Raw genomic sequence first — 18,296 nt, forward strand, 5'->3', positions numbered from 1 at the left:
ACTTCACTTTGCCGTTCCACATGGATAAACGAAACAAAAAAATACTACACACACTTGTCATTTCATTGCGTTTATGATTATGACATGTCTTGTATTGTAATGACATGTCAAGAAAATGTCAGTCAGTAATTATTGTATTTGGTGGTTTATTCAGCAGAAATATTATCCGAATCTCGATTGAAAACTCGAGTTTAATATGTATTAAACAAACCAATTAAGTTCGTGTCACTTTCTTAACTCTGTACATTACGTTCATGTTTAGAATGACAACAGCTGTAAAAAAATCCTAACCTCCAAAGTTATACCACTGGAACTTTTGGGGAACCGAAGATGACATGGAGGACAACCCTGCTCCTAGTAAGAAAACTCCATCTTGGCAGAATTGTATTCACTGTCCTAGTTTATTATTCTCCACGGCCACGGAATTTGAAAGGTAAGCTTGTGCACAAATGTAATCCTAATTGAGTAACAAATAGCTAATTTCCTTCCTAATTGTGATTGTTGTAAGCGGTAAATAATTGGATTTTAAAGTAAGATTGGAAATTATGGGATTATCCCTAATCAATATGTGTATTAATTAAAACCCACAAAATGTTGTGTATTTATTACTTATATCCTGATTTATATTGATAATTTGCCATCATTAAATTGTATTTTGTTATGGTTTCCAGGCATATCCAGGATAAACACAGTATTAAAGAAGGATCCATAATATTATGTCAATATGGACAGAATGGAATATGCTCCGCTTTGCAATTTGGAGATTTGAGAAAAGCCGGTTTCAAATACCATGTGAGAGAATACCATTTGTATTCCACAGATAAGTCTGAAGACTGGACCTTTTATTCCTCATCACAGAATCTACCAGCAGTATTAAATGATCCTAAAAAAGGGAAACAAGCAAATTTTTTCACAAAGACATGGGGTGATCATTTTGTTGAAAAAACTGAAGTTTACCCTAGCCCTTACTTACCAGACATCACATTATCTCATTTTGAATCATATTGTAAGAAAATATCGAAGAGATTCCGAAGGCACTGCAGGTTCAAAGAAAATGTACCTGTTAAGACAAAGCCTCCAGTTGTAGAAAATGAATGTGAAGTACCAGATATATTTTATGAGCAAGCCCTAGCTCTGAATGACCCAAAAGTGTTTAGTCAAGTTTTTCCAAATCTGTGCAATTACCTCTATTCTAGTGCTGAAATTAGGTCTTTACAAGAAACTTTAAGTACATACCTTGATGTTATTGAAATGAAGATATCCAAGCAGGTCGCACAGAAATCTGATGCATTTTTTCATGCCATGTTATCACATGATACTATTATGGAGCAAATGGCGAGAGCTGTTAAAACCGTTCGTCGTACACGTCAAAACATTACTGAGGTAAAGGAGAATTTGACTGCTAGTCCTTTAAAATTAGTGAGTCTCACAAAGACCCACAAAAATCTTAGCAATGTACAGGAGCTTATGAAACTGATGGCTACCGTACAGCAGACTCAACCTATGATTCAACTACTTTTGAGCACTTCAGATTATGTGGCTGCTCTAGACCTGATCAGTTCTACACAGAAGGTTTTGTCCACTCGTTTATCTGGCATACAAGCATTTAGACATTTGTCTCCTCAACTAACTGAAATGAAAAGATTGATTCATAAAATGTTAAGCAATGAATTCCAACGGTTCCTAGTAACAGATCTAAATAGACCATCACATGATGAATTGGAGGTTCCAGAAAGAGACAAAGTAGTGTCTATAGTATCAGGTATCCTAAGATTGAAAGAATTTGACTTCTTAGATACTTTCAAAGCAGAAGCAATGACTTCTATTCAAGCTACGATCAAACAAGCGGTTATAGAAATTGTAGCAGAAAGAGATGGCAACACTGAAATTGTTTTAAGAGGATCCAATGCAGACAATGCATGGCTTTTGTGCAATGAAGGAATAACATTTTTAGAAAAAGTAACACCAAATCTTATCACTTTATTCAAAAGATTATTGTCATTAAATAATTTAATTCTTGATATAAGCCAGATGGAGGATGTGACTGGTAATGAGAGTGAAGAAACATGGACACCTGAAGAATTAGCAAATGTAGAAGAGAAATTGAAAAAGATAGTGGTTTCCCTGTCTGATTATTGTAATGAACGCTGTGCAAATCTCATTGTAACCAGAACAGACAAAGACTATGTATTCTCAGATTTATCACAACTATCAGTATTGTCACAGTTGATTGACCAATTTTCCATTGAATGTGAGAAAATAACAGGACATAACAGCAATGCGATGAAACTAGCATTAAGAAGTTTTGCTATGAAATACATACAGAACTTACATGCAGAAAAAAGATCGCAATTGACTGCCAGTCTCAACTTTGAGAGGTGGAAACCTGCTGAAGTTCCACACGATTTGCAAAGTATAGTTGATAAGATTTGTGAGCAAGGGGAAATACCTTCTAGTCTACAGTGTGATATTGGAAAATCTGAAGGCAAACACTTAATAATCAATAAAGAAAATTATTCAGTTGTTGCAACAGTTCAGCTTCTCATGAAAATTCTGCTAGAGTATTGTGATGCAACTAAGCAATCTCCAGTCATAGTGCAATATTTAGTTCACTGCATGCTGGAACTAATAAGATTATTCAATTCTCGCTGTTGTCAGCTGGTGTTAGGTGCTGGGGCAATACAGAGTGCCGGTTTGAAGACGATATCGACTTCCAATCTAGCTTTAGTGTCCAGATCTCTGCAGGTCATTCTGTGGCTCCTCCCATTAATAAAGCATCATTTAGAAAAGTTACATGCTCACGAACTGTCTTTGAATGGCTTTAGTAACATTGAAAGTGATATACTTAGTCATAAGAAAGAGATAGAAAATAAGATTTGCCTAATAGTGAGTAACATGTTGATATCTCAGCTGACAGGCTGGGATGCCAAGCCCCCTGTTCCATCTCAGACATTCCGGAATATTTCCAAACATTTAGTTAAATTACATGAAGCATTAATTGATATTTTACCTATTGAACAAATACGCACCATTTACAAAAGAGTACATGATAATTTTAAGGATAAGTTAAGAGATCAGTTGGCGAAGATGAATATTGTGGCCAATGGCAGCCCGCAGCATGGTGTGGTTACTTCAGAACTAACATTCTATTTGCAAACACTTAAAACTCTCAGAGTTGTAAACGAAAATGATACTGAGGATAATATACTGTATGATATTTGGTTAAATTAACTGTACTTATTGTAAGTATTAAATATTTCAATACAAAAATATGCATACTTGTAAAAAAATAAAACTGTATTGCATTTTGTTGAGATATTATATTTTGTTGATTCTGTCATTAAGTATTTGTATATTTAAGGTGATTATTGTATCGATATTTTGTAATTATTGTTAATTGGTATAAAAATATTTAAGTATTACAAGACTTCAGACTAACTTTCATGTTCCTTCAAGCATTATAGTATCATATAATATTTTTTTATTTATTTTGATTCATTAATCCATGTTTTGGTGTGGGAAGTATTCTGTATTGATGGGGGGTATGACTAAGATGTATATATCGCATCAAGGGATCAAATAGTCGACGAGGCTGTATACTAATTTATAAAAATAATGTGCTGGTTCTACTTTGTAGTGTCTAAAATTTTTTTCCTAAAATTGTAACAGTGACCGCTCTATATTGCTATTTCTCTTTTCTCCTTAAACCAGAGAGAGATAGACATATATAAAACATATTTTAGACATATTTAAGATAATAAATCGCTTATAAAGGTTGTTGTACAAACAAAAATAAATTAACGGCATCTTTCGTACCTACATATTCTATGTGCTAAGTTCATAAATATAATTCGATGAAAAATAATATGTAGTTATAATGCCAAAGATTTTTCTTGTATAAAAAGTATTGGATGCTGGTCTCCCTTCCAAAATTTGGAGGTGCTAAACATTTTTCTATCGATTATGTTGCCTTTCCCTGTGATTGTTTTATATTTGAAGATATAGTACATTGTAATAAAAATAAAATTGACGAATATGATTTTTTAAGCTTAATTTGCCCATAATATTATTTAATGGCGCTGACTCACTAGCGCCATATCATGACTGATTTTACCTGAATTAGCGTAGGTATTTGGTTTGCCTGTGCAGTAGACAATTAATAGGTTATAGGGTTATATATTTTTGTTATTTAACTAGGCAAAATGTGATGATATTTTTGTTCGGTTTGAATCTGTGTACACTGGAATGTCCGTTGGGACATTGTCGAAGCGACTTATGAACATTGTGGTATATAGGTACTATACAAAAATAAATAGACAATAACCTGGAATAGCGCATAGTTTTACTCCACGAAATTTTATTCCAAGATTCAGCTAGTACTTAAATAGTGCAATATATACTAAAAAATAGAATTTGAATTAACCTTGATAAGTTAGATTAAAACATGAAATGGCGCTAGTGAGCTCTAAAGTATAGAAATAACACAGGATTTACCTCTGCCTTGCTTATTATTGTATCTATTTAAGACCATTTTCGGAATGTAAACGAGAATACAAAATGAAATTATATATACATGAATAATCCCAGCTACTTTTATTACAACCAGCATACTTCCGATGGAGTACGAGACAGTGAGTAATGGCGCTCTTGTGAAATAAGTCGCATATCGTAATAAAAACAGGCTTTATTTCCGAGTAAAGTAGTGGATTAAAACAAAATGAATTTATTATGTCAATCGATATCGCCAATATAAGAATTACCTATTCGAGTGGAGATGGTGAAAACTACTGTTTTTCTGTATTATAACAAAATATAGTTTAGTTTAACAATTTTTCATACAAATGGAATTAAAAACTCACATTTATACAAACATGAACTTCTCCTTATTGGAGCAGTCATGCAAAAATATGAGAATTATGTATAAAATGTAGTCTCTAGACTGTTAGAAAAGTTTTTTACATACAAATTTTCTATGTAATTTTTTTCATTTTAAACTTGCACAAAAATAAAAATTGTAAAGATACAATAGGCAGTCTTAAAGCATTTTCCAAAAGTACAGTGAATGCAATGTGAGTGCAATATATGTACCGTCAGAAAATTTCATATTTATAATTTAAATAAAACAAATGTTTGTGCCTTCTAAAATAATAAATTAATAACAATGGCATATATAACAATTAATTATTAATATTATAAAAATATGATGCCATTGGATATCTTACAGTAAAAGCAATACAGCTGCAAAATATCTGAAACAACAATAGACTTTTGGTCAACCTTACTTCGGACATAGGACCGAATTTGACAAGAAACAGGTTGATAAGAGTCATATTATTCATAACTATACTATCATTATCTTCTCTTACATCTACTAAACGCAAAAGTGATGCTACTTCTACTATCACTTTGGTTAAAATATTCATATCTCTTTTTACTATTACAGTCTTACTAGGTTGGAGTAAATCAGTCTCCGCACTGTATTTAGGCAAGCGGTGTCTTGGGCATGGAACAAGATGGAATAACTGAGGCACTGAATATAGGAAATTGATAATCTGTGGAATGAAGAATAGTAAGACTGTCTTGCTGAAATGACTGAGGATTCCAACCACAGCAAATGTCATCCCTGACACATAGCAAAATGTGTCTCCAACGAACACCCTGGATGGGTACCTGAAACCATGAGCAGCATTTTAAAATTCATATATAATTCACTTTTTTTTGTTGAATATTTGGACTATTTACTAGTTATGAAATAATTCATAACAATCACAATGTTTTTATTAACATTTAATACACTTCATAATGACTTCAATATTTATACTGAGAACATATTTTGAAAAAACTAGGCCAATAAATTAGTAAAGTTCTCAAAATTATAGGATACATACCAGTTGTGTTTCAGCAATGCGAATGTAGTTGCTATGTAGGGTATCATAATGTGCAGAGAGAACAAATGTGCTTTATATTGATCTCCACTCAATTCAATAGCATTAAATATAACAATAGACAATGATATGACCACTGACTGGCCCACTTCTAAGCCATTTATTCCCGCCAAAATGTTAATAGCGTTTGTACAGAACACAGCCAGCATCCCCATGTACACATAGTACAAAAACCCTGGAATAGACCAGAAACACATGTTAGGGTAAGCAACCTAAGAAGAAATGGATAGAGTGTGATAGTATGAATAGAAAAGAAGTACCTATGGCAAATGACAGAATGAAATGAAAGGAAATTACATACTGTGCCGACCCCACATAAGGTCAAGAAGAAGTTAAACATGGTTAAAAAAATTGTTTAATTTAATATATTGGATAATCAGATGAGTAATGTAGTGAAGGAATTATAAGTATTAATTCAGGTTTCATCACATACAGATTTGGTTTAGAGTTCTTCAGGTCAGAAACACTACACATATTTCCATAATTTGAATGATAAAGGTTGCTTTATCATGAAAATTCCTGACTAATAAATAAAGCTAGAAGTAAAAAATGAGCTTGAATACTTACCAATGTTTATGGACAATCCCAGCCATGGTCGTAAAGGCCATGGTACAATGAAAGTTGTTGAATTGAAATTGACATAATAAACGACCAGCAAGGGGAGAGATGCAATAGTTGGCAGCAGCAATTTGTACCGCCATCGCAGATCCAACACATCATCCGCAAAACCGAGGAGAAGCATACAACATATTGATAACAATGCTGCTAGTAATTCTGCAAACTAGAATAACACAAAATGATCCTGCTTCAGATAAATTAATGAAATAATAAATAGTAACTAGTCAATTATGTTCAATTTTCGGAACAATTACCTCATTATGGGGGAAATGAGCCGTATCCATAAGACCATTGCCAAAGACAATGGGTATGAAAAGGAAACATGTCACCAAAAAAATGCATCCAGAAACAACGCCGACTGCTTCTGGTCTGTAAATAATGTATGATTGCATCAGCTTAGTTTAAATTAATGTTTTCATGGTCGATATGGCCCTTGTAAATTTAGCGCATTTTTTTATTGATCAGTATTTTTATATGACACATCGTATTCGTAAATGATAAAGCTATGACGTGGGACAAACAGAAAATACATTATATGTATACAACACAAAAAAAACTTACATTTTATTTTTTGTAGGTTTACACAAGTCTACACCGAATAGACCAGCCTTTATGAATAACTCTTTTAACTTTGGTATTAATTCATCAGTAAACAGGTAAGCTACAAATGATAAAACTAACAAAACAATAAGTGACCACATTCTAACCTATACACAATTCACAACAATATACAGAAGTTTTAAACTATTGTTTATGTAATAAATTACATCTCATATTTAGATTGGTACTGATTTAGCTAATATATTTTAAGGTAACATATGTATTGAATAACAAAATATTTTATCACATCGCTAGATTTCGCTTCCAAACGAAATCTAACATCACAATAACAAAATATAATTTGATTTTGACTGACATTGACAACACTTTGAATCAATGCTGTGCCCGCGTTTGCACAAATCTTCAAGACTAAGCGTCAGCTATTCCAACTTTGCAAAGTGTCTAGCACAGAGTACTTTCTATTTATAATGAAAGTGTCTAGTCTGTAAGCTGAGCATTAATTACCGATACATATTAGGATATTAGTAAATTTAGTACTACCTACTAATTCCATGCATACATCCAACAACTTTCCATATCTCCACCTCTGTCGTGCGTCGTTGACACGGCTTAACGCTTGCAGAAATGCACTAGAGGCACACATGCACGGCAATGTGAGGGTAGCCTTATTAGCTTAATGACTAAAATAGTGCTATCATTTAGACCGGCTACATACGCTCCGAGTTAAGGGACTATAGAAAGGGATGCAGGTATTCAAAAGAAAGAGATGTAGGACAACCTTGTACGTGCATCTTCTTTAGACCCTAGTTGCCCCTGCGGCAGGTGAGTGAGTAGCTGCCAATACTATGTCATTGTCAATGTCACAAAAAATTACAAAAAATATTTTTCATTATTCTTCAAATTGTTGTGTTGTGTTTGGTTGTGTTGGTTGTTGAGTTTTGTTACCTATTTATTTTATTTATAATTTGTGCTTGTATGTAACTGCTTGCGCTGAGCATTTTTTTTACTATACTCTATATTTTATTTGTTTAGGCCAGAAGTCGAAGTGAATGTACTTCAGCCGTCAGTAGTTACTCTTATCAACTCACTAAATAAATAAATCTTAGAATTGGATACTCAAACTCAATTACCTATTTAATGTAATGATAATGTGAACTTCAATGGTCCGAATAAATCAAAAAATATAAAGAGTGCATTTCACAAATTGTTGACTAAAATTGACTATTACATGTATATTACAAGTATGAAAATATGCAGAGCCTGTTTACTTACACAACAAGATATGGTTGCCCTGGATGAGTTCTGTATTACAAATTACAACTTGCTGACCAATTTACAGGTAATGAAGTTTTTTCTTATAAAAACTTCTTCACTGTCACTACTTATTCCATAAAATTACCGTTTATGATCTTCTAATGACAAATTTTTATTGATAATAAAGTAATATATTTTTTTTATTATTCCAGATCGAATTAGGTGATGCAATGCCACAATTTTTTTGCCAAAATTGCTTTAATATGATTAAGGTGTTTGCTGACTTCAGGGAAAAGGCAGTAACATCCGAAACATCCTTGAGAAAAATAACAGAGGTAGAACACTGTACTTATTATGATGCTACATTAAATACTAGAATTATTCAGAATGTCATCACTTAAAAATTTTAAGAATATATTGGATAAAATCTCCAGGCTTCAAGACACACATCAGCTTAATAAGCAGCCAGTGTGAAATAAAATATATTTCAATCTTTTAATCTTAATCCTAAAATCTATCATATGATCGTCAACATCTTTATAACATTGGTATAATAAAACTGACTTTAAATTACAATTGTTTAATTTTTCAGATTGCCAAACCTGCGGACTGGTTTACTGATGAGCATAACAACAGTAAAAATATCAAAACTGAGATTTGGCATTCTGATGATGATAGAACTGAAGCTTTTGATAATGCAGTATTCTCTACTGAAGGTAATCATTGTTGAATTAAAGAAAAAAAAAACAAATATGTTGTGAATCATACACATTTATGTTCTCTCTCTTATTATCACCAGAGCATTCCCTTTAAGCATCAGAGTTCCAGTTCCATCCAGGTCATAAGTGAACATTTATGAGACAGATAAATATAATCCCCCTTTAAAATCTCTTACAGTGATTGAGTAACAAACATTCAAGTTTATAATGTAACTCTCAAACTCTATTATTTTTTACACAAAAAGAGCATGGATGATATGGCTTCCAATGTCAAATTGCAATATCAAAGTGGGAGAGAAAAATTAGGAAAGCAGATCCTGGGCTCTGTTGCTTTGTGGCTGAGGAAGTAACTAGGAAAACCTTCAGAAGAGAGACAGACATTTAACAATATTTGAGATATATATATCTTATCACATTGCCATCTATATTTACATAGTTGGTTATTATTATAAATGTTTTATTTGCTTTCAGTATTTGATAATGCATCATGTGAAAATGATTTAGACATGAAAAACCAATTATTGATATGTGGTAAGCTACATTTTAATAACTCATTTGTTTTTATTATGTTGCCGATGAAGTACCTAGATGTATTAATTTCTAATGTAATACATGCATTTAGAATGAAAGTTGTAGAGTCCAAGAATATCAATAAATAATTATATTATATAAAGTATTAGTTACAAATCCTTTGTTTATTTTCCAGCGTTGTGTAAAAGAGAATTTGTTGATAATGTGGTATTTCTTGAGCATTTAAAAGAGCATAAAAGAGGTGGTAAATGTAAATTATGCTTTGATAAAGTGAAAATTACCGATTTATATGCCCATAGCCATGCTCATACATCTATGACGAATCCAGAACATGTAAGTATGTTGTGGTATAATAATATCCTCTGTTCATTAAACTAATAGGTAGATAAAACAAAATACTTTGAACTAAAATTAGATAACTATATTTTTTCTCGTTCTTACAAATTGGTAGATTAAAAAACAGAAATCGAATGACAGGAATGCAAACACAAACTAGATTTGTAGTGCGCGCGCAGGAATCAAATTTAAATTTAAATTGTCGTGTTCCATAGCTATGGGCTGCTGCGCGAGAGGTCGCGGGCGGGACATGCCTAGTGTTGTGGTGTACTGGCATACTACTGTAGACATCCTCAAATAATCCTACTGTATACTTAACTATACATAGCGCTACTTGTAGTATATGCCTAAGTGAATAACTTTATATCACCCTCCCCACTCACTATGCTATATAAGTCTTCCTCTAAATCGTCGTTCAGTTGTTTCCGGTACGTCGGTGTACAGACAGAAGAAAACTGTTAAGAAAGTGAGTGAATATTAGTTAGTGAATGGTGGAACATCAATAATCTAGCCGTGATGTACAGTTGGAAGGAAAAAGTCACACAAACAGAGGTCACAGACGCTGCAGTTATATTTATCTTTATTGATTCTTTTTCCTGTGAGCGTGGCCGTGGTTAACACTTAGTATATATTTTTTAAATTTTTATTTTAGAATTTGGAAACAGTACGAGAAATAAAATTAGAACCATCAGAGTCTGAACATTTCGATACAATTGCAGCAATCAAAGGAGGTGAGGTTTATTTAATTTTCTTCAATTGCACTTTTAAGCAGTTCTATAACGTAATCAATGATTAGAAAATGCAAGTAAATTAATACTGCCCATTAATTTATTATATTGTTTTATACTATGTAGCGATTCATTGCAACAATCTCTCATGCACATAGTATACTTCATTTTAAACTATCTATTTTCAGACACGTCTCAATCAACATATGTTTCGATTGAAAAGAAGGAAAGAAAAGCAAAACGTGCCGCAACATTTAAAAAAGATAAAAAATCTAAAGTGTCAGTTAAAACTGCAGATCAAGCCTTGCTGGCTTGTGGTGAGTAATTTTCTTCATCCAGTTGATATGATTGTATTATGAAGTACATAATGTTAATGCTGCTATTAAAATTAAAATATGTAAGAAACAATAATGGCAAGCTTACCACACACTGTATAAAAGAGTTTCGGCATTTCTTCTCAATCAATACCAAATTTTGATACCAAATTTCAATATAATCAGTCCAGCGGTTTAGCCGCTAAAGCGGGAAATACTTACGGACTTTAGAATTTATAACATTAGTTATAGTATTAATATAGTTGGGATTATTTATTTTTTAGTGACACGATTCCGCCAGGAACACTAGGTAGAAAGCCTGGCAGCGTATCTCTTCTCTGTGTCTCAGGTCAAATATATTCCAGGTCTGTGCAAGATGCTTTTCGATAGCCGAGAGTTGCTGCTGCAGCACCTGCGCACGCACCAGACCTCGCGCGGCTGCAGCTGTCACATCTGCCACGATATCTTCGACAGCTGGCCGCAGCTGTTTGCCCACAGGTCAGACATATTCCAGGTTGTATACTACTGAGTAAAGCATGTACTGCAGCCTATTAACCATTTGCCAAACATGAATTATTTACGCCCTTTTTGAAGAACACCATAATTCCACAGAAAACCACGACGGGACCAATATGTAATATTTAGACACTACATCTACTTATTTATACTCTATACATACATATAATAAAACTGTAAATGGGCTATGTTGTTCGCGCGTGTTGTTGTGTTATGGAAACTAACTCAACGATACTATATTTTATAACAAATACATACTACTCCACCAAAACAATTAGGCGCATGACAGGAATGCGGTTTCGGCGCCCGTACCTCGTCTCACCTCCCCGCGCTCTCCCTAGTGACGCGCAGTCGTGTACTCGCGCTCTGCAGTTACACCACGTGCTTTCGCGCCTCCTAAAATTTTCGTTGTCAGTTGGGTTTTTGTTGAGTTTGTGTTGTTAATTTTTGTTAAATAATTGTTATTAATTCATTCTGTGTTGTTTAAAAGTCCCGTGTTGTTTTTGTTGTTGATATTTTTTGTTAACCTCATAATGGGTAGGAAAAAAACTATCCGTGGGTCCGAAAGGACAATGATATTAAAAGTATTACATTTTTTTGAGGAAGAAAAGTTGCATGGAATAGCTATTCCAATATCTCAAGTGGAAAAGCGAGTGTGTACGGCTACTGGCATTAGTCGACGCACATTGGCCAGAATAAAAAACGAGGAAAAAGAAGTTTTGGAGAAACTAAGGCTTTCACCACAGCCGGGTACGTCAAGCGAAGCCCCAACAGAGACAGTCAAATTACCCACTCCAGGGAAAAAGCGAAAACAAAAGAAAAAGCTGGAAATTGATGACTTCATGATTTGTGCAATTAAAACAAAAATTGAAAGCTTTTATGACGTGTACAAAGAAGTGCCTACATTGAAAAAAATTTTAAACGTTGTTAAGAGAGATCTTAACTTTCCTGGTCAAAGAGAGACCCTGCGAAAAATTATAACAGAAAGTTTGGGATTTAAATTCAAAAAGTGCTCCAAAAAACGAGACGTGCTCATAGAAAGACCTGAAATAGCAGCGTGGCGTGCACGTTACTTAAGAAGATTAAAAGAAAACGACGACTTGGGCCCGGAAAAAAAACCTGTTATTTTTACCGATGAAACATGGGTCCACTCGCATTACACTGTCAACAAGTGTTGGCAAAGTCAAACGGTCCCAGGCATAAGAAAAAACGATAGTGCTGGCCAACGCTGGATAATCGTTCACGCAGGTAATACCCAATGAGCTGTCTTATTAGGGTTCCATATAATTAATATTTCTGCACGTACGTGATATTCTACTTTAATAATTTAACTATTGTTCATGTCACTACACTGTTTATTAATGTTTATATCTTTGTATTTCAGGAGGAGAGACTGGGTTCGTCGAAGGTGCAGACTTATTATACAAATGTAAAAGTAGTAAAGGGGATTACCACGACGAAATGGACACAGAAAACTACACGAAATGGTTAACCGAAAAACTAATTCCAAATTTGCCACCTAACAGTATTGTTGTCATAGACAACGCGCCCTACCACAGCAAGCAATTAAATAAGCCTCCTACTATGGCCGCTCGTAAACAAGACATGCAGAATTGGCTGAGCGAGAGAAACATTACGTTTGACCCGCGAATGACAAAGGCTGAGTTGAATTATATTATAATTCGCAACCGACCGGAAAAAGAATATTTAGTGGACAAACTTTTAGAGGAGAGCGGTCACGAAGTCCTCAGACTTCCACCATATCAATGTGACCTCAATCCTATTGAGTACATTTGGAACCTGGTCAAACAAAGAGTCGCCGACAAGAATGTCGATCAGTCAGAGAGACAAATCGAAAAACTAGCCAGGGAAGCCATACAATCAATAACGCAAGACGATTGGAAAAAAGAAATTAATCACGTGGACCGGTTACGGAAGGCGTACTGGGAAAAGCAAGGTTTAGAAGACGCAAGAGAGTTAGTCATAAATGTAAATGACGACAGCGATGACAGTGATTTGGAATCACATTCAGATTTTGAAAGAATGTCAGGGATTGAAGAATTAGATTCTGATTAGAACAATTTTTCAAATTATTCCAATAAATAAAGTACATTTAATCAATTAGGAGTTTTATTATTTCCTTTGCACACACAGTTCTCTGTTCCCAAAATAAATAAAGTATAGTTATAATATACACATACTAAGTTGTATTCACAATAGTTACTTACCAGTTTCATACTAGGTATCAGCGAGTCTCGAATATTCCCCTCCCTAGCTACAGTGACGCCATGTTTGCCATGTGCCTAATTGTTTTGGTGGAGTAGTATATAGATACACATCCAAGACCCGGGCCACCCAGAAAAAGATTCATTTTCCATCATGACCCGACCGGGGATCAAACCCGGGACCTCTCGGTTCAGTGGCAAGAACCTTACCACTGCGCCACCGAGGTCGTCAAAAACTACCGGTTGGAATTTGTTGTGGTTTTCACAGTCTGTGTAGCGAGTGGTCTAACTTAAAATCTGGTATAGGTTTAATCGTGTACGCGGGCGAAGTCGCGCATAAGCTACTTTTAGTATATAACACAAGTCCAAACCAGAGCCTAAAGAATAAATGTGGCTTTGTTTGTCCGTGTGTTACCTCTTCACGCTTCGGAGAACTGTGTGAAATTATGCTTTATATACTCCATCAATTTATTATAAATTTCGCATACGTGTAATTACGAAAACATACCTAACTACTATAAAAATTTTTTCCTTTTTCTTTTTATCCCAGAAAATGTATTGTTCCCGCCTGTTGTAAATTAGTATAGGTATAGCCTATACTAATTTACAACAGGCGGGAAAGCTAGTAAAGTTGACCGCATATCTAGTTACTCTAAAAGGTTCTTTATGCTCTAGTAATAGAGCCCAGTTTGCAATGACAAATACATTTTATTTCAGTTAGGAGGATGTGCTGGAGAGAGTACCATAAATGTTATTGTTTCTGTTAAATAGTGAACGCAACCAATTTTATATTTATAACTTGCAACACTCACATCATATTAGGGCAACATTGTTACCGCTCTGTGTTCCCACCTATTCCGTCCTGTCATTTAAAGCGTCTCTGAATTTTCACACAAATCTTTTCTTTTATTATAAAGTAATCACATATAATCCTAAAGTTTCTTTTTTCATAGTGATATAATGTTTTCAGAATGGCTCATCTACCTCAGAAGCAATGGCAGTGCCATCTTTGCAAGTACACCAACAGTTCGCAAATCGCTATGGAGTTCCATTACAAGAATCTACATTACGACGGTGAAGTATGTTCTTTATTTTTCACCGCGATATAATTTAAATCAAGGAGACGAAAAAGCGGACTCTGGATTCCGCCGCTCAACGGTTGAGGAAGACTCGGGTAAACGATCAGATATTTTAATCAGGTGGCCTCTGACGCTAACACGTAGGAGGGTGCAAACCCAAGAAATGCAGGCTTGATATCGTCAAGGATGATATGTGTGTCAATGGTCTGACAACTAGGGATGCCGACGCCCGTGCGAAGTGGAGACGAAGAAATTGAAATGTCCCTCGGCTCCGCCGCTCATCAGCTAAGGAAGGAACCAGAAAAACGCACTGGTTTGAGAAATTATGTTCTGTTATTTCAACAATTCATGTATTTTCAGGACAAATCATTGAAATGTAAGCAATGTTCTCGATCGTACGCCACTCCCAGGAAACTGAACAAACATGTGACGGTGGTGCACCGTGAGAAGAAATACATTTGCGATTATTGTTCTAAAGGGTAATTATTCGCCTTTCTTGTAATTAATTTACTTAATATGATATTGTCCTTTGTAGTGTCAATAAAATTAAGGTTGGATAATTGCATGGGTTTGCCACGCAATTAATGTAAAAAAATAATAAATTAAATTAAAAGAGATTGACATACAAATGTGATGGTGGCGCCATTGTACTTTGCAGTTTCAACGTTCATTCATTTCAAATTTAATTTAATAAAATTTGTATGTTATTGTAATAATAATTTGGACTTGAATTTGTACGAATATTACAGTGAATATACAATTTTATATACTTACTTTCATCAATTTTAAATGACTGGTAAAAATATCTTTAGCTATAGATCTTAATAAGGCCAATTACCTACTTACTGGTCTAAATGAGTGTGCTATTTGAACTCGAAAAGAAGAAGACGAAGTTAGGCAATCGTGTGTTCTCATAGCGCTTTGTATTCCAGCCACCAGACTAAACAGCACTTGGCCTCACATATATTAATCCATATGGATATAAAACCTTACGTGTGTGATGTGTGTGGATTCTCCTGTAAACAACAAACCGGATTGGCGGTATGTGGCTACTAATCTCTATAATATTAGCGTTTTCTCGGTTGCTTCCTCAGGTTGGAAATTAAATTTTTGACGATTTCTTATCTTAACTTTATTTAATTTTAATTTTGGTAGTTCAGATATTGGGCATGTCAAAAATTCATTAAAACCGTATAATGACACGAATCGTACACCGCATTTATTTCACAAAAGTATTCGAATTTATAGTTGTTTCTGCCAACAGCTTCATCATCATATCATGTAGCTGAAAATGAACCTTATTTGTATGGTTTTAGAATCACAAATTGAGGAAACACAACCCTAATGCAATATCATGTAAGTTGTGTAGTAGTGTGTTCGCGGACCCGGCGAAGTTCGCCAAACACAACTGCAACCCTACGAGTGTCGTGTGCCCTCACTGCGGGCAGGAGTTCAGCTCCAGAAGAAGTGTGAGTTGTTTTTTATATGACTTACTGTAAATGTGAAAATCGCATGTCCCACGCACAGCACAAAAGTTATGATTTTGTTTGAAAACTATCGTTTTAATATCTTAGCGGTGAATCCGCTCTTGTTTATAATCGCTATCTAAAAGTATGACTAGACTTTTGCACACTATTTATTCTATATTTTGTATAGTATTTACGTGCCTATTCTACTGTCTCTCTTATCTAAGCCTTTTTCCTGTTTCTTCCGCCGCTATGGAGCGTCGCAACCCAGTGACCTTCCAACTATTTCTTCTTCATATAGCACATACCCATTCTAGTCAATTTTATAACATTTTAAATCTTTATAGTAAAATAAGATTTTTAGTCAACGTATAAATATTGACACATTCGCTATATACTGGTATAGCAGTAATACAAGTGGCTAGTCCGCTGCAGTTGACGCGGCACCTGCAGACGCACGAGCGCGAGGCGCGCTACGAATGCGCGCGCTGCCCGCGCCGCTTCCGGTCGCGCGGCGCGCTGCGCGTGCACTGCGCGCGCCACGCCGGCCGCCGCGCGCACGCCTGTCTTCATTGCGGCCAGGCCTTCTACCATCCCTCCGTGCTCGTCAAGCATACGAGGATCCACACCGGTAACTATATATGGCCAGGTGACATCGTCAAAATTAGTACAGGGGGCTTACCATCATCTCTTAACGCGATCCACTTTACGACCTAAACTGAACTGCATCGCAAATTCGTACCATGGACTTAATTTTTAGTATGAATGCGATTCATTTTAGGTGCCTAAATTGAACTGAGTTGCATTGGAATCGTTCTGTAAAAGTTGATGCTAGGCCTGCAGGACAGTGAAGGTTAACGTAAAAAAAAGAAAGAGCTAAATATTTTTGATCAATTTTGTATTATATCCTATGTACTAACATTATAAATGCGAAAATTTGTGAGGATGTATGCATATTGGTTACTCATTCAAGCAAAATCTACTGAACGGGTTGTTAAGAAATTTGGTACACAGATAGAATATTATATAAAAATATCCTATGATGATTACATATTTTTTTCCCGAAATACCAACAAAGAAATGGGCATACGACATAATCTAAATCTAAGGTCGTACATAGATTATGAGTTAGTAGGTACAGGATAGAAAAGGTTAGCATAAAAAATAGGTCTAAATATTTTTAATACATTTTATAAATACTATTTTCATTGTAGTCCAAACAAAAACAAAAGCAAATGCCAACGAATCTTTTATCTCATAAAAATAGGTAATTTTAGAAAATTACATAATTTTGCGATTTCAGGAGAAAAGCCATATGTATGCAAGATTTGCCATAAAGGATTTACAGCGAACAACAACCTCAAAGTGCACATGCGGGTACATGGCGAATATCTTATCGTTAAAAAGAACACGACGACGGCACAAGGACCAAATCCATTTCCGTAATGTGATTAATTAGACGTAAGGTTAATTATAATAAAAGAAATATTATTTATAAAACATTTATTATTTAGAAAGACAATTTACATCTAAGTACAAAAGTAACTGTATCACATACAAAAAAAGTCTTTGGCAAGTACAGAAAGTACTGGAAATTAATATTTTTCACTTTTATAAAAAGTATATAAAATCGTAAATCAAATGATCAAAGATGATTGTAATAAATTCTAAGCGAAAAGGAATGATTTTACTTTTTTAATAAATAAATTTAAAATGTTCGTATAGTCTTATCAAAAATGCAATCCCGTCTAATACTTAGTACGTACATTAGCACGTATTATATTTTTACAATTATAACTACTAAATACAAATCGAAATTGACCTCTTAATCCTATTATTAATTACAATCGATAATGTCAATGAAAGAATTCGTATGGTGTAAATTTTAATCTAACTCGTGGTAAAAAGGGACGAATATTGAGCTGTAAGATCATTACTATCAACCATGTGAACAAGGCTTTGGGTATACCTGGGTTGCCAAAGGTTCGGCGAATATATATTACG

General features: G+C 34.5%; 4 protein-coding genes across 5 annotated transcripts; 3 read left to right on the forward strand and 1 right to left on the reverse strand.

Annotated features, from left to right (window-relative positions):
* The first annotated feature begins 77 nt into the window (after positions 1–77).
* scat (scattered) lies at positions 78–4,049 on the forward strand. The gene is made up of 2 exons (XM_053757212.1): positions 78–433; positions 672–4,049. Exons 1-2 carry the CDS (start codon positions 336–338, stop codon positions 3,229–3,231), a joined length of 2,658 nt encoding a protein of 885 aa, XP_053613187.1. The 5' UTR covers positions 78–335; the 3' UTR covers positions 3,232–4,049.
* Positions 4,050–4,669: 620 nt separating this feature from the next.
* On the reverse strand, positions 4,670–7,491 carry Alg7 (Alg7 dolichyl-phosphate N-acetylglucosaminephosphotransferase). The gene is made up of 5 exons (XM_053757216.2): positions 7,125–7,491; positions 6,818–6,932; positions 6,513–6,726; positions 5,889–6,120; positions 4,670–5,670 (listed from the first exon to the last, which is right to left on the reverse strand). The coding sequence occupies exons 1-5, from the start codon at positions 7,262–7,264 to the stop codon at positions 5,178–5,180; spliced, it is 1,194 nt and encodes a 397-aa protein (XP_053613191.1). The 5' UTR covers positions 7,265–7,491; the 3' UTR covers positions 4,670–5,177.
* Positions 7,492–7,997: 506 nt separating this feature from the next.
* Positions 7,998–17,790, forward strand: LOC128676832 (zinc finger protein ZFP2-like). Of its 2 annotated transcripts, none has more exons than XM_053757213.2 (14): positions 7,998–8,463; positions 8,591–8,713; positions 8,971–9,094; positions 9,569–9,628; positions 9,804–9,961; positions 10,617–10,695; positions 10,881–11,009; positions 11,372–11,504; positions 14,718–14,826; positions 15,187–15,305; positions 15,759–15,867; positions 16,143–16,295; positions 16,728–16,923; positions 17,596–17,790. In XM_053757213.2, the coding sequence occupies exons 1-14, from the start codon at positions 8,353–8,355 to the stop codon at positions 17,736–17,738; spliced, it is 1,746 nt and encodes a 581-aa protein (XP_053613188.1). In that variant the 5' UTR covers positions 7,998–8,352; the 3' UTR covers positions 17,739–17,790. The 2 variants fall into 2 exon arrangements, with proteins under 2 accessions (XP_053613188.1, XP_053613189.1); XM_053757214.2 differs by having other exon boundaries at positions 7,999–8,463; positions 10,617–10,690; positions 10,879–11,009.
* Positions 11,767–13,685, forward strand: LOC128676833 (uncharacterized). The gene is made up of 2 exons (XM_053757215.2): positions 11,767–12,770; positions 12,907–13,685. Exons 1-2 carry the CDS (start codon positions 12,056–12,058, stop codon positions 13,596–13,598), a joined length of 1,407 nt encoding a protein of 468 aa, XP_053613190.1. The 5' UTR covers positions 11,767–12,055; the 3' UTR covers positions 13,599–13,685.
* Positions 17,791–18,296: the final 506 nt, after the last annotated feature.

Source organism: Plodia interpunctella, chromosome 16 (assembly GCF_027563975.2).
Source record: "Plodia interpunctella isolate USDA-ARS_2022_Savannah chromosome 16, ilPloInte3.2, whole genome shotgun sequence".
In the NCBI taxonomy this organism is placed as follows: domain Eukaryota; kingdom Metazoa; phylum Arthropoda; class Insecta; order Lepidoptera; family Pyralidae; genus Plodia; species Plodia interpunctella.